The sequence below is a fragment of the Zeugodacus cucurbitae genome, chromosome 6 (assembly GCF_028554725.1).
Source record: "Zeugodacus cucurbitae isolate PBARC_wt_2022May chromosome 6, idZeuCucr1.2, whole genome shotgun sequence".
Lineage (NCBI taxonomy): Eukaryota > Metazoa > Arthropoda > Insecta > Diptera > Tephritidae > Zeugodacus > Zeugodacus cucurbitae.
This window is the reverse complement of record NC_071671.1, coordinates 37,641,821-37,663,830: the sequence shown is the minus strand read 5'-3', so window position 1 is coordinate 37,663,830 and position 22,010 is coordinate 37,641,821. Positions and strand designations below refer to the sequence as shown.

The window sequence follows — 22,010 nt, the reverse complement described above, 5'->3', positions numbered from 1 at the left end:
GATAAATGAATCTGATCAACTTTTTAATAATTCATTAAATTAATACACCTACAATAGTTTTACAAACAAATTTTCACGGAAAAAGATTTTGCCGTTACACTATCAGCAAGAAAGTCAGCTAAACTGATTTTGCACATATAGATATTTACTATGAACTATCCAATTCGGCAACATATCAACTATTTATTCTACATTTACCGAAATTCAAAAAATAATATTGAACAAGAAATATAAACAATAACAAAAATGCACATATAAATATTTGTATGAGGTATGTATGTCTCTATGTACGTTTCATATTTTAGTTTCATTTTCATTTTGAAAATGATGAAATAATTAAGAGCGCAATATTTTAATAATTTAACACTATTCAACTCAAAGTTGTTTCGACTATTCATGTAGATATGTATGTAGGGGTGTATGAGTATCTGTGTGAACGGTGAAAGTGTTGCGGCGATCTTATGCAGTTAGACACTTAGGGCAACATTCTTTGTATTTTGCTAGTTCGATATCAGAAAGAACTTTGTAGGATGGCACCTTTTAAACTGAAATTCCGAATGGGCAGCTCGCGCAGTACATCTCAAGAGCACGATTCAGATCCGCAGGTAAACGAAGCGCTACTCAATCATCATCAGCATCATTCGACAGCCATAGGTGCCAGTAGTTCCACCATCGATTCAACTGACTGTACCAGTCTCGGTTCCATGGGCACCAACGAGCGTAAATCCTTACTGCCCAACAAAGGCAACAATATGCGACTAGGTAAGGTTTCACCATTTTTCCACAACGCATTTTTTTTTTCAAACACAGCTTCTTAGCCCTAATTGATGTAGACAAATTAGTTGCATACTTGACAGTTCATTCGTCATTCGTTCATTCAGTTATACTGCTTTTAATATTTTTGCGTTGAATTTACGTTCAGTATACAGTTAACCGTGCGTATCTGCATTACACATTACAAATAGATATCGTTATCTTTTTCGAGGCTAGAAAGAGAAAAGTGGTGTCAAGCTTTTATCTTATATGTTATTTATTCGCCATTTCAGCAGCCATTTCTTCTGTAAACTCAATTAATTTTTAGTTAGAATAGGTAGTGACAAATATGCGTAAGATATCCATAAGTTGTTTTATTTTTACTCTTTCAAGTTGGTGAAATTTAACTCATAAATACTTGAAGCAGAAGAGTGCATCCATAGCAGAATAGAAAACAAAAACAAATCACATAAAATGTTAAAATAGATAGTATTTAATTCGAAGTTCTACTCAGTAAAAACTAATTGTAAATGGTAATCCATTTCGATGTTCCCCACTTTAAAGAAAAACACAGAAAATTCAAATTCTTTCATTCTAAATAACATTCTTTGGCATTTATTTTTAAAAAATTATGTATTTAAATGGTCCATTCCTTGAGTCCAATTTTCGATGACTAGGTTGAGCATTTCGACTGGTAACTGGCTAATGACACGCTTGATGTTATGCTCCAAGGCTTGAATAGAAGCGGGACTTTAGACAGTATACATTCCCATAGGAAAAAGTCTAACGGCCTAACCACACGAAACAGCTCTTGAAACTCTTCAAGACCCATTCAGCCAGAAATGAGCCTCATCACTGACCAGAATTTGGCTCGAAAACGTCGGATCTTCTCGGAACTTTTCAGAAGCAGTTCGAGCGAAACCATGTCACTTGTATGCTTTCAATTTAAGATCTCGACGTAAAATGCGCCAAGTCTTTCCATACGTCAGTCGGAGTTGCTGCTAACGGCGCCGAATCGACTCTCTACGGTCTTCGTGTACACTCTCAGCTACGACTGTTATATTATCTTCACTGCTTGCTGGACGTGGTATATTCGGTCATTATCCAATAATGAATGCTGGATCTCAAGATGAGTGATGCTGTTGCGAATAGTACGCTCAGTAGTCCGATTATGTTAACCGTAAGTTGAGCGAAGCGCGCGAAACACATTCTTTACAGAACGTGAATTTTCGTAATAAAGTTGAACAATTTGTAAACGTTGTTCAGGCGTAAGTCTTTCCCTGATGAAATGCCGAACAATACTGAACAAAAATAGCATGACAGCTTGACACGGCTCACGCGTGGTCTGTTAAAAAAAGGCTATTGAAAAAAGTACCTTTACTTGGATCACCCTTTATAAAGTTTTAATAATTAATATAGTTTTCCACTTATAAACTCAGTTTTCCTTTTACCGCGCAAATAGTGTCGTTTGGATCTTTTAGAAAAGTAATTTTTTTTACAATTCTCTAATTAACTGATTAACAATCAATGTTTTCTCTAAGGACTATAGCTTTCTACGAGTACTTTCCTGAATATATTATATATATGTATATGAATGTGAGCATGATGTACAAGTTCTGTGTATACTCGTATATTTATGAGTGTGACGCATGCATTTTGGTTAATGTTGGCTGCACACAGAAATACACTTTTACGTTAAATTTTGCTCTAATATGTTTATTTATTCGAAAATATATTCACGTTATTGTTCTAGGTTATATCGACCACAGGTTCACAACAAGTAACGGCGATCCATCAACGGAGTTCAGTGCTGTCCCGACAACTCCTCCATCTACTTACGACCATATGCTAGAAGAGGTAGATAAAACTAAATAACTTTCTTTATTTCATAAAGGTTTTGACAAAGTTCGTAAAACTTGTCGCATTGTCAGTAATGCCATATTCCTACTAGGAATTTCTGAGATCGGAAATGAACGCGGCAGATGAAAGCAAATAATCGATTTTATTATCATAATTCAAATATTAATTGCTTTTTTTTTAATTCTCCATGTTTTTCGGAGAAAATATATATTATCGGTAAACTCTTTGGATTATATACGCGTATGTACTTCTCTGAACTTGGAGCACTTTTTTAATTTGTTTGATTATTATTAGAAGGTCTTTTATTTTGACTTCAATTTGCAACTTACATAAACGAATTTTGCATTCAACAGCTGAACGTTGTCTCCCATGATGAGAGCGCAATCAACGGCCGCCGTGATTCCGTGAATAATCCCAGTAACAGCTTTATTTTGACGTCATTAGAACACCTCGAACTAAGTGAGGAAGTCACCATTGAGTGCACAGACCCTAATTGCCAAGATAACTATTTGTGCAACGAGCAACTTTTGCAACAACGACAACAGAACGAGGCATCCTTAAACGAATTCAATAATTTTCAAGAGTTCGTTGAGCATTCTCGAATAATAAACCAAAATCTTCGTAACAACGAGGTCAACAACTCTGAATGTGAGGACGAGTGCGAAGACGATAATCGTAAAGAGTCGATTGATTCCACAGAACTCTTGCTATCTAAGAAAATGACAACATCAACGACATCAGCATCAACCGCACACGAAACGACAAACCTAATGGAGAACTGTAGAGGTGATTGTGCGCAATGCGAATCTGGTCATTATAATGAAGAATGCAACGCTGAATGCAACACTATTGGCAATGGCAGTACCAATCGTGGAGGGAATGACTTTTTCGATCCGCTAATCAATCATGGTGGATACTGTAGTGGCGGTAAGTTCTATCCTAACACTTTGTAGATGCAGCTAGAAAGTGTGACCTTTATGCTCTCTACGTTCTTGATTTAAATTGATGGTTGATGATGGCAAATTCTTTTACCCGATCCAATTTATGACAATTATTCTTTGTTGAGGTTTGCTTTATAAACTTCTTCTTTCTCACTCACAGAATCGCATTACAACCAGGAGAATGGCCATAACCAGCTGCAGGATGAATGCCAGGGCAGTCAATATGACAGCGATATGGATGGCAATGGCGGTTGGAGCCAGCATCCGCAACTGTCGAATAGTCACAATCATGAACATCAGCTACAACAACAACAGCAATCACAAAATTACGAATACGAGTACAGCAGCCAACAGCCAACGGGGGAACGCTCTGTCACTCCGGAAATCATAAGCAACAAATCGTCAAAGGAAATATACAAAGATCTAGCCAAGCAGTGGGGCATTACGTGTAAGATGTCAGACACATGTCGCTGCATGGAGTGTCAAGGTCATTATTTCGACTGTGAATACGACGACGTAAGTGCATAGCGTATACTCTGTATCAAAAGTTTAACCTTGTCTCCCCTTCTCCTTCTATTCCTTTGCACTTGACATACAGAATGAGCACCAGAAAACAGATGGCGGACTGGGTGCGGGCACACCGATGTTTATCAGTGAAGTAATGCACGGTTCCGCTTGCAACATCCTCTAAACGCGAAATTTTAGGCGAGTAGATACTATGAAGGTTACGAATTGAATGTGAGGTCTTAACATATTTAGACATACATATGTTTCTAGTTCATTGGAAAACGGCAGTGGAGTCGTTGGAAGCGTCTTCATATGTATAGCTAATTAGTTAAATAATGAATAATGTGAATGCAACATTATTTGCTTTAAGGCTCTTACAGCTGTTTAGGCACATACACGCATACACACAAATAAACGAAACGAAGATGCATTGAATATTCAAAACTAAATGTTGTAGTTGAAACATTGTCGCACAGTTTCCTTGAAACAAAAAAAAATGCACTGATAAAAAATTATATAAAGAACCAATTTCGTAGAAGTACATATGTTAAAGCAGATTTAGGAGAAAACTTGTATATATGTATGTACGCATATGCCTGATCTTGTTCTTGTGGTTAAATACAAAACTCTCTTCCTTTTAAGTTGAACCAACCTTTTTTTATTTTTTAATAATTTTAATGACTTCTTATAAAATCCCTTATAAAATTCCTCACACAAAACGGATCAGGTGTATTTATAGCAAATAGTTGTAGCTATGTCCTCTACTAACTCTAGATTTGGCTAAAGAACCCCTACATGTTTCCCTTTATTTAACAGACTGAATTTTTGATATTTTTACCCGGTCATATGAAAACAAAACTATTAAGTATAAATTGTTTAAATGTTTCTGTTTTTATACCCTTCATGGGCAAGACTTGAAAATGCAACACCAACTTTGGTAACATCGCACAGTACTTTGAAATACTGGCGTGTTTTATAAAAAACAATTGGGTAAAAACTTTAAGGAAGTTTTAAGAAGTGATGGAACGAAATATTATAATCTAATTTAACTCGGGTATTCCTTCGGCATTGACGAAGTAAACATTTTTTATGTTTTGAATCATTGGTTATTTCGCCCATTTCGAATATTAGTGAAGAGTGTTCTATACCTTTTGATTGGTGCAGAAGGTACATATTAAAGATAGACTGTTATTCAAAAACAATTTCATATTCAAATACAAGGAATTTGTTCTGCAAAAACAAAAAATAAATATTAATCGAGAGTTTAAAACTCATCGCGATTCAGCAACATAAATTGTAACTATATAGTACATTAAGTAATCATAAGCAAGCAGTTGGAAGACATTGCTATTATAAAGAAGCCTTATTACTGTTTAGTCGGCGAAAACACCGTTATACCGTAGTGAACACTCTGTGTAGTATTGGAAAAATATATAACGGGAAGGCGCCTACAATATACTAATTTAGATTGCCCCCAATTTGAATGTGTTGTTGGTATACTTGAGAAATAGAAACATATTCAGGAGGCAAGAGGAATTTTTTAACCTATTCACATTTTATTTTTAACCTCGCGCACATTGCTTGTACTAAGTTTTTGCTCCGAACGCATCTAAAACATGAGTATTTTTGCTCGTGAGCACATAATCCGCGATTTGTAACAAAAGTTTGTTGTTTTGATAACGGTTTCTACTAAATGATGATGGTTTCTCTAAAAACCGAAATTAACGGTTACACATAAACTGCTATGTATTTTTAATCCAACATAAAAAACAGATTATATTTCTTATTTTAAATATACATACACATGTCGTTTAATTATTGGAGTTGTTTGTGTATCAAGCATTCAGAAATTTGTTATATTTGTGCGTTATAACTGCAACACATACTTAAATGTATAAATAAAATGTGTAAAAAAGGACTTGGACTCTTTTAATCAGAAATAATATATTACAATGAACTATGTGTATGTTGGTATGGTATGTTCGTCTCAAAAAAAAATTAGATTTTTCTGATCTGTAAGGTCTATTTAAAATTGTAATTTATATAATATTAAATCGCCATTGTGCTTGACGCGGGATATCGTATCCTGACGTGTTGATTTAACAGCATTTTAAAGACACCTGTGGTAAAGTCAGGTGTCATTTGAGAGTAGACTCAATGACACTATAACAAAGCCAATTTGGATGATATTTCTCCTAATTGTGAAACTACAATTATAGATACATGTGGAAAGTGTTTTCTTTTCAGGAGCTGGCACTCAGTAGTAATATACTCGAAACGATCATGTGTGCATGGCTGTCTGTGTCTGTTGGTATTCATTTCGGATCTCCATAAACAAAATTATTTAATTAACCTCATGTTAGATAGTCGTTGCTGGAACTGAAATCCGAAATGAGCGATAGCTCATATAAAAATGTTTTCAACGATTAAGTTTTTGTCGATAATATCGGAATTCCAACTATCCTTTGAGAAGTCACACCAGTTGTACATCCCAAGGGTAGATTTGAATGCGTGGGCGTCCTTGCTGCCGTTGTTTACCCATCGGACTCGAATCGAAGGAGCTCTTCGCTGGGGCATCATCTTCCATGCGCACGACATGTCCCACCCAGCACATTTGTTGGATTTTTATCCGCTGAACTTTATCAATGTTAGCATAAAGATCGTAAAGTTCATGATTCCAATTTCTCTGTTCTTGCGGATCGGTTTGTCATCGTCTCTGTTTCTGCGCCGTATAATTGGACGAGAACGATAAAAGACTTATTAGGGTAATTTCGTCATTTGTCTACTGATCCCAAGAACCAGTTTGCAAAATTTATTCTACGCTTGATGCCTGGGCTTAAATTGTTGGTGGTATTTAAAAAGTACTTTCCTTTATATATATATACAATATACATATATATATATATTTATAGCTGCTAACAGTGACGTAGTCCCAATACAGAAGAAATCTTCGTGTGTGTCCTCAAGGTACTTTGTCTTGCCATCGTTTACCACAAGACCAATTTTTTTCGCTTCTTTTTATAGTCTGGAAACGGTTGCTCTGACGATTCTTCTCTTAAGGCCTATGATATCAATGTCATCGGCTTCCCGGTAGCATTGTCCTTTTAGAATAGTACGGTTATGCCACCAACGTCATTGTTTAGTTCAAACAAATACTCCTCTGCATTACTCTCCAAAAAGTAATAGATAGGTAATGCAGAGGAGATAAACCGCCCCAACTTCGCTTATCAACAACATAGAAAGAAAATAGGTGAACAACACGAACATAGAAGTTATCTTTGACAGAAGCCCGCGCAAGTTAAAGTGCAATAAAAAACCCAAGATTACACAAAACTCATACCTTCAGATCAACCTTCAGATCGAGCCGCAAAAAAAATTGGAATTGTGCCGGGATACCAAATGTACCTATCAGTGCTATCCAAAGCGAAAAAAAGATGATCTCCTCGCCGCCGACTTTAAACAGCTCAGTCGATAATCCATCGGTCTCTGAGGCTTTCTTGTTATTAAACCATCATACAGCTATTTTAATCTCGTCTTGGTCGAGTGACGGGACGATAAGGTCGTCACAGTTGATTGCTTGTACTCTGGGTGTCTGTTATGAGATTTCCATTTCTGCCTTTACAAAAGCAGGCTAAAATTTTCGGACGGCGCTGTTGTTAGATAACATCTTAAGCTTTTCGAACTCAAGTCTTTCTGCCTATGATTTTCCAATGCAACTGTGTGCCGTGTTATCAGAAATAAGTTTTTGATTGGAGCATACCTCAGACTTAAGAGAAGGATGCTGCGATACTTAGAGGGCACTGCGGGTTCTGTGGTACCGGAATTGACCAGGATTTTATTACCAATTACCATCGAGTTTGAGTACACACACCGTTACATACAAAGAGGGACCAACAAAGGACCTTAGCGATCCCCCGGCACTCTAGGCAGCATGCCTCCCAGTTTGTTCAAACCCCTCCCCAACCTTCATTCCGCCCCAATCGCCGTGCGAGATTCACAAGCCAACTTCTGGTTTCTCGCACCGTCTGTTCCGTGCGTCAGACCGTAAAACGCCGGAATATCGCACCAGTCAAGTGTGCTCTGGCTGGTGTCATTTTTCGGACGTGTTCCGGTATTTGTACCTTTCGCAACAACGTCAAACAATGTCGCCAAACATAACCCTAGTGCAACAACTACCCCGCGGGGATTGCAACAGTAGCAACCAACACATGCATATCATTTCCTCGACCCAGAATCAATACTAGCCAATCGAAACAGACGTTGATATTTCCATTCAACTGCAACGGACTCCAGGTAAAATTAAGGATAGTTATTTAATGGATAGTATAGTTTATTAAATGGGCGGGGATAGCTGCGGTCTAAGAAGCTAAACGGTCGCTAAGATCTTCCTAGCTGTGACGATTTCAACGTTATGCGTAAGGATTACGAATGAGACAGTGGTGGAGCCCTAGCCTTCATATTACATAACACAGTACAATATTGTCTAATCGACGGCGACATGACGATCAATGCAATCAATTACATGTGTTCGAAAGTTGACGCCTATCTTTTCGATCTTTCTCGCTTATTTACTGCTAGCAGCCAACACTATCCCCTACTAAATCTTCAGCGATCATATTCCCCAACTGGTCTGGACCTAAATATTTCAGTCGAGGGCATTAAAGTTTCGACTGGGGCCAAGCTAAACGACAGGTAAGATTTTCTTAGCTGTGCCGATTTCAACGTTATACGTAAGGATTACGAATGAGACAGTGGTGGAGTCCCAGGCTTCATATTACACAACACAGTACCATATTGTGTAATAGACGGCGACATGACGATCAATACAATCAATTACATGTGTTTGAAAGTTGACTCCTATATTCTCGACCTTTCTCGCTTATTTACTGCTAGCAACTAACACTCTCCCCTACTAAATCTTCAACGACCATATTCCCCAACTGGTCTAATTCTGGGTCTTACCTTGAACAGCTTGTAGTCTTTCACTCTGGACACGACCACAATTCTTACGCAGGCACAGAGCCGCAACAATATCCGAAAGTCGCTAAACGGCAGCACATGGGGAAAGGAGAAAGTAACCTTGCCGCACCTATATAGTCGACGGCACGTAGTTTGTGCAACTTTGATCTGGATATTGTAGCAGGTTAAACTCCTACTTATCCAGACTGAACCCCGACACACCAAATACATGTCCTGCAAGCAATAAGTGCCCGCATGACACTAACCACCTTTTTGCATTCCCAACGAACCCTACTCATCTAACATCCCTTTCCCTTTGGTCCAACCCTGTCGAAATAGCACGTTTCCTGGGCCTCCCGTTAGATGACCTCGATGACAACTAGATTTATGCTGTCCTTTCCGGCAGGGATAGATAACCGTTACTACAACAACAACGGCAGGTAGTGTGACGCATATAAAGAAGCTTCAGACTTGTCAGTCCCAGGTTGTGTCTTGATGTGTCCGGTAGAGCATTTACATACACAACGATTAAATGCTCTTCAAACAGTTTCTGCTAGGATTATAAAAACAGATTAATCTTATTTATCTTACTTATCCAGGCTAAACCCAGACATATCCAACATATGTCCCACATGACACTAACCACCTCTTTGCATGCCGAATTAGCTCCACCCATCTAATACCCCTTTTCATTTGGCCCGAACCTATCGAAACAGCTCGTTTCCTAGGCCTCCAATTAGATGACTTCGATGACAATTGATTTGTGCTTGACATTTCAAGCAGGTTTAGATAAGCGTTACAACAACAATCCCCGAAAATAAAAATTAATTAATTAATTTCATTTGAATTTCCCCTAATTCACCGTTAGCTTTGAGAGTAAAGATATAAACAATTCGAAGAATAGTTTTTCGAACTCATATACCAAAAAATACCAACAAGTTTGAATAATTTGTGTCAGGTAAATGGAACATACTTTTACTTGTTTTATTTTATATTGTTTAGTAATATATTATAGATTTGCTATAATTTTTATTTGTAATTACATATTATGAATGATTAACCATATTAAGTACAACACAAATAATGGATAAATATAATATATAATAGATTAAAACTGAAACGTCTTTCGATTATAATATAAACGATATACACACATATTTAAATATGATTTAGTATATGGTAATTCTCAGTTCTGTCCTTAGACCAATTCAAATTCAACAAATTTATGACTTTAAGGCTCACGGCCAAAACAATTATTTACATATCTGTGTGTATCTATAGTTATAAAAGCATGTATTTTCCACATCCGTTAATAATTCGTGGAAAATATTTTCTTACTTTCGAGAAATTCATTTTCATCCCAGCACACAACTTGCCTACAAACCCGCTACTCGCTTTCTCAGTATTCTGTTATATAATGTAATGTTTATCATAAGTCGCTTATTTAGACGGCGATTTTATAAATTATAAGGAATTACATAAATCTAGTTCTCAGTGGAGACAGGTAAATTTTGAAACTACGAGCTGAGCCATACCGATACATGATATCTGCAAAAATTCGCTCCGGCGTGGAGATTCCTGAGAAAAGTTGCCGATTGCTTACCATCCCAAGAGCAATGAACAAATAAATCTTCGACAACGGATTTAATTTAATAAAAATCTATCAACACCAACAAACGATCTATAAAGAATTAATTGATTCTTAAATTAATTATTTATATTGTTAATTCACTATTTAATTTATTTTCTATGTACCGTTTATTGGTGTTTAAAACTGCTGATGTAACCCCAACGAGATCTTACATAAAATGATCTAACTCCCTTTATATAATATAATTTCAAGGGTGACGAGACACCGTCTCTTTAAATAAACACCAATATAAAACGCGATAAAAAATTATCGTGAAAACAGTCCAATCCCTTTGCCAGGAGTCTTGTCAGCCGATATCTATCAAGCCGTAGCTTTAATTGTTATATATGGTAGTTAATTACTGTCTTCTTCAATTTCACATTTCTAAGTTGCTTAAATAATTATAAAATATGTATGTATGTATAAGTATGTAGTTCTGTTTGTTTAATTCATTACTTTTGTATATACATATGTTTGTAGATATATATGTTTGTATTAGGTCATAATATATACAGGTTTTTTATTATAATTCGTTAAATATTTAAATTTCACACTCAAATTCGTAGTTTAAATTTTGTGATTAGCTGTTTGTGAATCAATATATCAGGAGGCACATAATGGGAACTAAGATACTAAATCATTGATTGTTTCCACTTCCAATGTGAATAATTTTTAACAATATTTACGTACATATAAGTTCAACAATGGATAAAAATTGCAATTATGAATAAATATAACACAGAAATACTTAGGGTTCATCCACTCATTACCATAACTTAATTTATGGAAACTACTATAAAAATAACAACTACTCGGTTTACTTCTCATTAAATCAAAAACAATATTTAAAACTCGGCGTAGATTTGGCTAAAGTTTTTCATTGTGTAATATACTTAAACCGATTACATTATAAATTGAAGCATACATAGTCAAGTTATAAATAAAATTCATATTAATTCGACTAAATGTTTTTGTTTTTGTTAGAGGCTTAACAGAAAGGCAATTAAACACAAGTGGGTGTGTGAGACACGACCGCTTCCGGATTTAAATCTTTGCTGCGACAACAAATCTCACAAACCCGTCTGGAGTCTGGATTAATAAATGTGCAGAAACGGCAACTCCATTCATTCTGACCGATTAAGGCCGGCTGTGTGTTCGCCAACACTGCGGCAGATGGCTTTCGAGTCTTTGGCCGAATGTTTCTCTCCGATGGTTTTTCGTTATTACTATTATTATTGTCATACGCTGGAGTTGGAACGACGTGCTTTAAGCCCGATTTTGTTTTCTTCACCAGCTGCGGTTTTAATATGGATTTTTCTTGTTTATTACAACCCACGCCCGACTTCTTCTCGTCACGTTTCTCACCTTCACGCACCGCAGTCGATGTACCTGATTTATCCAGTAAAGGTGCTACATTTTGTTCATTATTAGTATGTCGTCCGGACTTTGTCGCATCCACTTGATTTGACCGCCGCTTCTCCACGTTGGTTTTAGGACCGCTACTGCTTCCTCCTCCGCCATTTGACAAATTCATTGAATCTAAATTCAAACCCTGAACTAGAAGATCACCTCGTTCATCTAGATCTTTTGAATAGCCGGCTCGCTCCAAATTTTGGAAAACGTAACTCCACGATTCATAAGAACCAACTCCATCTTGGTTCTTAGATGCTTGAGTCGGGGAACGTTGCTCTCCGTGATCCACTGTTTCGAAATCATCGAAATTTGATCCATAACTTAAATCAGACACTTCGTTGGTATGCGATGATATTTTCCTTTTGCTACCACCGCCAGTCATTCCTTTCAACGTCGCTGCATTGTCCTTCATTTCCATTTGCTGTAGTTGCAAATGTTTATCATTATTGTCGAGAACATCCTAAATGAAATATATGTTAGTATAATTTCCCGTTAGCCAGGTCTTAGCATATGCGGAATGATATCTAGAGAAGTAATTAATTGAACTCAAAGAAGCTATATAAGAATAATGCTTTCGGGACAATCATTCAAAAATATTATAAAAGGTGTAGGATAAAAATCAGGGGATTTAGCATTGATAGGAGTTATCTAATAAGAGGTTTACTTTACGAGTTTATTTTCTGAAATAACTCACTGAAATAATGCACACACTCATACTGATTACTTCGATTCATTTTTCTTACCATTACATTCGAATTTCTTTCCTGTTTCGTTGAAATATTAGCCGACGAGTTGTTTTTTAAACGTTCAGCTTTCGGCAATGGTCGTGCGTAAGCATAGTTTCCATACATGTCGTCCGAAGAGGGATACTGAGCAGCGGATACCACGCCTGCATGCGATACATATTGATGGTCCGTCATAATATCTTTCGGCTGCGTATAAGTTGTTGGGATGTTCGCGCCTCGACTAAAGCGCCGCTGCTGGTCGAGATTTCGTTCCCGATCATAATCGAATGCGTTACAATGTGGTAATGCGTGTAGTTGAGCATGGAAATCGTGTGATTTTAATGGAGCACGATCATCAAATTCGATCAATTGTTGGTCTGGTGGAAAGGAACGTTGCCGGTACGCATGAAAATCTTTGCCACCAGCCACTACGGACGATTGGCGGATGGGTGGCAACGGCGGCTGTTGGTAGTTGTAGTTGTGCGGCTTTGACACGGATGCGTAGCCGCTGTTATCCGTATTATTGTAGGGATCATTCTTAATACCATTACAAGTGACATTAGAAGTCACGTACTGCGTATTCAACTGATTGGAAATATTGTACGGGAGTGGATAACGGTTGCCTGAAACGTTGTAGGGATGCGAATAAGCCGAGTTCATGCCACAATTGTTAATTGCGTTATTTGAACCACCACCTGACGCAACAACGGCCGCATAAGAAACACTACTTCCACCCATACTGGCTCCATCTAAGCAATCATAAGGTGATTCGTAAACATGATGCGATGGTAGTTGATGTGAAGGTTTGTAATGATGCGCCGTGCAACCCTTTTGTTGATGGTCAAATGAATGTCTATGTGGCAACTGTGGCACCGGTTCACTGTAGTGCTCCAAACTTCGAGAGTGTTGCATACCAGCTGAGGACAATCCATACCCAACTTGATGTGGTTGCTGGTATCCAGCTATTGGATATGAAGGCATCTTACTGTTTCCATTGTTTCCATGAATAGTGCAAGTTCCGTGGTTGTCGCTGTGTATTCCATATTGTGATTGTGGAGGTATGCGATTATAAATCGAACAATTTGCACACTCCGGTGTCGTAAATGTTTGCGGTGATTGTTGAATACTTGCATAACAGTTATCTGCAGAAGAACACGTAAATATTGTATCTGTTGAAATGTAAGGCTAACGCTGATCCCCCACTTACCAATATTTATGAGTTTTTCCTTTCGCATTTGTTTTTCTTGAATGACATAACCCAAACCGTTGATCGCTTGCGAAGTTCCGCCTAAGGGTTTTTTTACAGTTAAATTTCTAAATTTTCAATTGGTATTAAGTGAATAAAAATTTGGGCTTACCAATAAACTTCTCTCGGTAATGAAATATATCTTGCCAAGAACAAGTAATCCCAAGCGCAAGGAGACCTGAATAAATGTGTTCCATTATTTGACATTCGACATAAGCGGCCATTGCATCACGTGATACATTTGTCACTTGGTCAGGACAAATGGGGCCATCCAATACGAGAATCTCTTCCGAAACCTGCCTGTAGCCCATAGCTTCGAAGAGTTTTTCAGCATCTAACAAATTCGATTTGATTTCATGTTGATAGAAACCTGAATACATCTGAACGAAAATGGAACGTTTCGATAAACAATAAACTATAAATGTTTTTAAGACGAACCTTTAAAACTCGATACTCTTTTCGCCAGGGCTTTGTAAATAAATTATTGGCATAATTACTGATTGATCTAAATCCGATGATTGCCTTATACGCATTGAACTCGTCCATCTTCCGTATCGATTTCCTCAGCACATGATCTGTTTCCGGTAAAAAAAATTTCCGATCATGAGTCACAATGCATAGAAACTCCTTAAGACAATCTACAAATATGTTTAAAAAACTTTATTATCTTATATCTCAAAATAATTTTATATAAAATTTACTTTCTAGCTTTTTTCCTTCTTCAATCTTTTGAATGCTTCCATCGGTGTCCAAATATGTCCAATGGCGTTTAAGGATTTCGTCCCATAAATCAGGAAGCATATCGCGTGGCATAAAGTCAGACATTGTAATATATTTATGTTCTCCTAAAAGACATACAATGGGAATGTTCAAATATACTGTCCAAGGTTTATTTTGTTTCAACACAATATAGACATTTTTATTTTCATTATATTTTGGTGAAATTTTTCCTTCGCTGAAATATTCATACTCATATACTTTGTATAATTATAAAATTCAAACTGTGACGTGAGTATCCTATACTGGATAAAGCAATCTAAGATTTAGTAGTTACTAAGGTATGCGATTTAAAGAACCATATAATTCTAAGGAGTATTACGATTAAATTTAGTTGATATAACTTTAGTATTTTCTTACAATAAACCTAGTACACTATTCATCATTTCTTTAAATTTTATTTTATTCTATCGTTGAAATAAAGTAAAATAATTACAAAAGAATAGTTTGTGTTTATGTCGTTTTTGAATGCCAAATATACATAAATCTACTTCCACCATATTTTACTGCGGATTTCCACACAAGCTGCTCACCTTTAATACCGAAAATACAAATTTGCTTTCGATCTTGAAAAACTACTGATTCCAAAACACATTGAGCTTATTTAAACATCCCCTGACAAAGTCAATTTTGTTTTATAACTAGTGCAAAAAAGAACTGGAAAGGCAGACAAAGAATTTATGAATGTGGCTGGAGAACTTCGGGGAAGTACCTCGTTCTTATTTCTTACATTACTTATGCTCAACTAAGGAGTAATGTGAACGATTAATAAAGAAGATTTAAATAATATAGAGGGTAAAACTTGAGTACAAATTGCAAAAAAAAAATGTTGACCGTATTTTATTTTTTCATTTTTTTTACACAAAGCCTTGCTGTTGCGTGTATTTCACGATTAGATTATAAATACAATCTCTATAAATGTGTTTGTATCATTGATAAAAATAGTGCTAAGCTTTATCAACACTGTTTATGATAGAAATGTATATTCGCCTTTATATAATGTTAAAAGTGTCTAAATTAAATATATTAAATAAATTTTGTAACATATGCAAATCCAATAAAAATAAATATCTTCGAATGACTCATATTTATTTCACATTTTTGCAAACACTTGCCATAACTTAAACTCATACCAATATAGGAAACAACAAATATTTTACCTTCAGAACAGTATTAATCCAAACAAAATATGTCATTGTTATTTGTGTTAAAACAAAAGCCAGATAAGAATTATTTAAGTGTTAAATATATACGAATTTATTCAAAAAAATTTTGATCGGTTTTTGGCAACCATTCAAATTTCTAACAAAAAAAATGGGGCAAGTCTAGAATCACCACATTGCCGGCAAAACCAGCGGCCAAAAATATGTAATGCACCCAGACAGCGGGCTGTTCTCAATAGTATTTTTGGCTATTTACTTTTTTGTAATTAAGGTATTGAACCAGGAACAGAGAACGAAGATAACATGTTTGTATAATATGTATGTATGTAAGTTTAGTCAAAATGCACTTACAAATCGTATTAACGTATGTATAATGATGATTAATCACTGCATACAAATTATTATATTATGCACTTTTGCAATTTTATTTTAAAGCTTTCCATGATTTACTCGTAAAGATAAAGCAAATCAAAGGGCAAAAATGCTATATTCCGAATAGTGTTCACGCCAGCTAAAGGTGCGGAGGTGGTTGTTATTTTTAGCTCTTCCTGGTGCCGATAATTCCGAAATAATCAACTCGATCTGATTTCAATTCTTTTATTCCATTACATTCTGTCAAACTACATTTCTTTTCACTTTGGTGATTTTATGCGAGAATTAATATTCACACCCGTCCTAGATTGCATAAATATTTTCTTTTGACGCAGCAGCTAATACAAAGGAATGCGGCTGCTCATATACATGTTTATATTTTTTATTTAACACAATCTACAAATATAACGATTTTAAACAATACGACCGTTTTGGAATAAAATCACTCCAATGTTATAAATATATAATTAAGTTTTTGAAATACTTTCTACCGAAACACTTTTGTTGCTTTCGCGACTTAAAATTTTTGCATTACATTGATCTCTTTATTTCTTTATATTTATCACCCGATCCACTTTATACCAACATGTGAAGTGGCCACAGTTTCAAAAAAAAAAAACAAAAAGAAACTTAAATATTTTCTGTAACTTTCCTGCATGATGGATAAAGTTATTTACCTTATCGGTTAGCAGTAATTGTATTGTGTTATATATTTTATAGTCTAATAAGGATGTAACCATAATTGCAAAACAATATGCAATCTGATTGTGATAACTACCAATCGGGGTTAGTAAATTTTAAGTGATGGATTTTAGTTTTTCGAAACTATTATTCTGAAGAGGGGTGGTTTATATAATACGTATAAATTTACTTGAGAATATAAAAAATACGCATTATAATTAATTTAAAGTTCAATTATATTACTTAATAATGGTACTCATTTAACATCGTAAACGTATGGCAACATTGCAAAATTCTAATATCGTAAAACAGCTGTTAATTTTTACATGCATTTTATTTTACGACAATCTTGCAAATATGCGAGACCATTTTCAGTGGCATTCATGGCATGCTTAAAATTAATTCACAATCAGCTGATATTGCTATAATATTGACAAAGAGCGCTCATTTAACTTGTGTTGCATTTGCAATATTACCATTTTTATATAATTGCGACGTTAAATGAGTACCACTATTGTAAAATATACGCTTGGCAATGCTGAATGGTTTTCTGTTAATCGTAGTTGTATCATTCATAGAATCGATAGTTTATCGCCAATATGACATCTTTAATATTAATTTTTGAAGTTTTTGTACCACATTGAGCATAATTTGAATTTTGTGTTATTTACAAGTTACACTAAATTAACACGATTGCATTCTTGTATTTTTATTAGCTATGGATGATATAGATTTAGGTTTTGCGGAAGAACGCGATAGCGTATGGCTGACAAATCGCTACTTTCCTAGCAAAGTAGGTGGAAAACCAGCGTGGTTGGACCTGGATAAATTGCCAAGTAACAAAGAGCTATTGTGTGACAAATGTCAGTTACCTAAAGCATTTCTATGCCAGGTAAACAAATCACGACAGATATAGATATTATCATTTATAAGTAATTGATTACTACAGATTTATGCACCATTTGAAGATGAGCACAATTTCCATCGAACTATTTACGTTTTTGTGTGTCGAACACCCAATTGTCAGGAGACGAATTCCGCAAGGTACGACATTAAATCGTTTCCTATTTGTATATTATATTATATAAACGCCACTTTCGATTTTATTATTTTAATAAAATAGGTATTTGAGTGCATATCGAAGTCAACTACCGAGGAAAAACTCATACTATTCAGAAGAACCACCAATAGAAGAAGGAAATGCTTTGGTAATTAAGAGTTTTACATTGGACTACAAATCTCTATATTATTATTATTTTTTAACAGCCAGAAATTAACATTGCAAAGAAACTGTGTTTTGCTTGTGGTTGTTTAGGGCCTTTAGCATGTAGCCGGTGTCGTAATATGAACTACTGCTCGGCTAGCCATCAACGTGCTCATTGGCCACATCACAAAAAGGTTTGTACATCTGAGAATAATAGCAGTTCTGAAAATATCGACGTGATATTGCCCAATATAAGATTTCCGGAATGGGAAATTGTTGTTGAAGCGAATGATCCAGATGAAAAATCTACTACACAAAAGGACGAAGAGAGCATGGAAGAAAGTCGATTGAAAGAATACCAGGATTTAGTAGCAGCTGGAAATGCAGGCACATTAAAAGATATACCAGATGCTGAACTAGATAAATATATTACCAAATCTGAAGCAGTTGATGATAAGTTTTTTAGAAAATTCAAAAAAGAAGTGAGCAAAGATCCAGACCAAATTTTGAGATATAAACGAGGAGGAAACCCACTTTGGATTGCAAATGTAGAGCAAACTTTCGGTCAAAATCCAGAAATTCCAAATTGTGAATTATGTGATAGTGTGCGTCGATTTGAGTTCCAGGTAATGCCACAGATGCTTAATTTGCTGAAGGATGACCACCTTGATTGGGGCGTATTAGCTGTATATGCGTGTTCTAAAAGTTGCAATATACCAGCAGACAAAGGATATGTTGCCGAATATGTAGTAAAGCAAGATATTATTTCCAATGAAAGTAAATAATAAAGTAATGTTCTGAAATTATTTATTTCCCCGATATATATATTTTTTCTTACTGAGTTATGCGTTACATACACAGGCATTTCTAGCAACTTACCAGTTTCGTCAATTCAACTTAATAATGGGAAAATGACGGTGTTTGGAGAAGTCAAAATCAGGTTGGGTTTTCGAATCTTTTTGATGTCCTTTCGCTAAAACATTCATGACAACATAATTCACTTTTGCGACGTGAAGCATATCCAAAATCTGTTAAAAATATGGGAAGAGAGTAGAAGTTGACAATTTGTGTTTAGAGCAGGTGTGCTATGACTATGTTAGCTTACCTCTTGGTCTGGGTTTTGTATGGATTCTAAAACGATTCGTGTTTGATCAAAATGTTTTGCGGCGATTGTATAAATTTCCGACGATGGCGGTCGCATCATATGCTCTCTTATACTATTAAATTCCGCGTAGGAAACAGGAGGCGGACTAGTTAAAGTAGCAAAAGGTGCAAATCTTCTGTTGAAACGAATTTCTTCATTATCGAACTTTGGCATTGGCTGACGTATTCGACCGTCTTTTGTTAAGGCTCCCAGAGCTTTGTAATACCCACCACACATGCTCAACATAGCATGATAATAAACGATTTCTTGTCTATAGGGTTTCTGCTGCTTTTTGTTCTTTTTTGGCTTAGGTTTACGATTCTTAGAGTTGCTGCTCCCTTGTAATCTACTTTGATGTTCGGCATATTCTTCCTGAACAAGAAGGTTATTTTCTGTGCGCGTTAAAGCAGACACAATGAATCCAATCAACAATTCATATGGATACCTGCAATGTTATAAATCAAAATATATGTAAGAAAAAATAATGGCGCGCACTTTTGATGTTAGTCTCACCAGTAAATATATAGGAACTCATGGACCGAATATAGTTCTAATTCAAAGCCAGACATCAAATAAAGCATCATCGCACGAAAACAGTTGTATAAAACCCATGTCGCAAACTGACAGCTGTGTTTAAGTGCAGTGGCGTGCGCTTCATTTCCTTCCGACGCCTTTTCGTTAGCCAAAATGGTCAAGTGAGAGTCCAATCGTGCCGCCTCCACTTGAATGGTATCAAAACCGTCTATAAATCGCGCCAATTTGTCTCGCTGACGAGCTCGATTGAAACCGCAAATTCGAATAAATTGTGTGAAGGTATTCAAACTAATGCAATACCGAAAAAAAGTGTCCAAGTACATTTGTATCTTCAGATCCGCTATTAGGGGATGCTTTGGATTCAGTATAGGCGGAGAATTAAAAGCGCGAACTGAGTCCCATAGAAAATCCTTGATTGGAATTGTACCAAAAACCAGACGACGATTGGAAATGAATAAACCCTGAAGCACACTCCGCGAAAGCACACATTGTCCAGACTTCTTGCTGAACTCAATAAAAAAATTCTGAAGAAGAATAAGGTTATTTCAAGTTGAAGCAGTTAATAATAGTTAAATAATAGTTAGTTACCAAGGCTGAGTAGTAATCACGCATTCGTATTATTTTACAAGCATACTTCAAACGATGTACCAAATCTTCTAGAAACAGTAAACTTGAGGGACGATCACGAATCTTAACGTTTCGGGGAAAAGTCGGTGGTTGACTACGGTCATGAATGCGAGGAGAGAAACCAATGGGATTTGGTGAATCAGCTGTCAAGCAAGTTACATTGCATTAATTCAATCAATTAATTATTAATGTTTGAATTTTATACTTACAGTTTGGTATTGGTTGTATACCCTTTTCAATTGACCGTTTTATTTGTGGTATTAATTCGAGGGATGCATTCAAGTTTTTGTAAATTTCGTTCATATTAGACTCTTGAGGAGCACTTGCCATTACAAAATCGAATAGAAAAATTGATTGGTAAAAGTGGCGCATAAAACGAAGACGATGCACAATAGCCATAGTGGATTCCGGTTGTTGTTTGGTCTTGCTAAGGCGCACTAAATCATCTTCTGCTTCTTTCAGTTGAGCTGCAACGGCAGTGGGCTGGCAATCTTCAACCGCCAATAAAGAAGAATTTCCATAAAGTTGGAAATCTTCCTCTTCATTTACACTACTGATAATAATTATATTCTTTATAATAACTATTAAAATTCGTATGGCATGACAAAAATATCGAAGGGCTTTATCTTTGATACTACTTGGCTGGTGTAAATAAAGGCAGGTGAACAAAACTTGATCCATAGAATTTCCTTCCAACCAAGATACAAGACAAGCGAATAGCGCATCAAATATCCCAATTAGTTCTTCATTGGTAAAATTGTCCAGTTTCAGAGCACCTGACTAGATATTTAGGTATTATAAGCGGATTAAAGCGACTTAAGTATATAAAGTTACGCAGTGAGTATTACCTCGACGGCTGATTCAAAAGTATGAGGCGGCGCATCGTGTTTATTATATCCCATCCCTACGTCCATTTTTGGGTCCATCATTTCAATTGCAGACATAGCTTCGAACAAACCAAAGAGCATATCTTGTGCTAATTCTCCCAAATTTAACTCTGAGCATGAATCAAAAAACACTTTGGTGATATCAACCCAACCGTAGCGCGGATATTCGCCAGTGTCCTCATTGTTTCGAGCAGTACGCTGCATATCAGCATCTATAAAGCTACCTTCTTCCATTGCCCACTGATTGGCCTCATATAAATCCGGCATTACAAGCTCATCTGATTTATTTTGTAATGCTGCAGCAGCTGCCGCAGCCGCAGTAGCTGCTTGAAAGACCGGAGTATTTCCACTATATATGTATGTATATTTATTTAATTGATGAGAGTTATAAATGGAAACTTCGTATTACTTACAGTGGATCCATTTCATTTATTAAACTTATCAAAATGTTCCGCACGAGTATTTGTCATCCGATTATTACAATGCAATTCTGAAAACTTCTCTTTCAGAATCTCCAAAAACTTAGAAATTTTGTACTGCACACATCGCTTTTCAAAAATAAGTTAATGCATGACAGATTGGTAGTG

The 22,010-nt window shown here is 36.0% G+C and overlaps 3 protein-coding genes across 18 annotated transcripts in view; 2 read left to right on the top strand and 1 right to left on the bottom strand.

Annotated features, from left to right (window-relative positions):
• The window catches only part of LOC105217800 (uncharacterized), a 12,884-nt gene extending 8,250 nt beyond the window's left edge, over positions 1–4,634 (top strand). For 2 of the 9 annotated variants that reach the window (XM_054232797.1, XM_054232798.1), the window contains exons 3-7: positions 530–762; positions 2,507–2,610; positions 2,967–3,540; positions 3,715–4,070; positions 4,153–4,634. In XM_054232797.1, the coding sequence (XP_054088772.1) occupies positions 530–762; positions 2,507–2,610; positions 2,967–3,540; positions 3,715–4,070; positions 4,153–4,245 (1,360 nt within the window). In that variant the 3' untranslated portion in view covers positions 4,246–4,634. Of the gene's footprint in view, positions 1–381; positions 763–2,506; positions 2,611–2,966; positions 3,541–3,714; positions 4,071–4,152 lie in introns of all 9 variants that reach the window. The other 7 variants (XM_011192992.3, XM_054232802.1, XM_029043776.2 and 4 more) reach the window with 4 other exon arrangements.
• LOC105217802 (N-alpha-acetyltransferase 35, NatC auxiliary subunit homolog) lies at positions 4,618–22,010 on the bottom strand. 8 transcript variants are annotated; one of them, XR_008471654.1, is made up of 9 exons: positions 21,837–22,010; positions 21,385–21,772; positions 20,746–21,316; positions 20,498–20,679; positions 19,889–20,433; positions 19,337–19,820; positions 19,111–19,259; positions 18,665–19,028; positions 18,421–18,606 (listed from the first exon to the last, which is right to left on the bottom strand). XR_008471654.1 is itself a non-coding variant. In XM_054232796.1 (8 exons), exons 1-7 carry the CDS (start codon positions 21,845–21,847, stop codon positions 19,119–19,121), a joined length of 2,322 nt encoding a protein of 773 aa, XP_054088771.1. In that variant the 5' UTR covers positions 21,848–22,010; the 3' UTR covers positions 14,761–14,879; positions 19,111–19,118. The 8 variants fall into 8 exon arrangements, 6 of the variants coding, with proteins under 6 accessions (XP_054088770.1, XP_011191295.1, XP_011191297.1 ...); XR_008471653.1 differs by having other exon boundaries at positions 18,665–18,930; XM_054232796.1 differs by lacking the exons at positions 18,421–18,606; positions 18,665–19,028 and adding an exon at positions 14,761–14,879.
• On the top strand, positions 17,606–19,050 carry LOC105217804 (programmed cell death protein 2). The gene is made up of 4 exons (XM_011192998.3): positions 17,606–17,919; positions 17,977–18,071; positions 18,151–18,235; positions 18,294–19,050. The coding sequence occupies exons 1-4, from the start codon at positions 17,746–17,748 to the stop codon at positions 19,014–19,016; spliced, it is 1,077 nt and encodes a 358-aa protein (XP_011191300.2). The 5' UTR covers positions 17,606–17,745; the 3' UTR covers positions 19,017–19,050.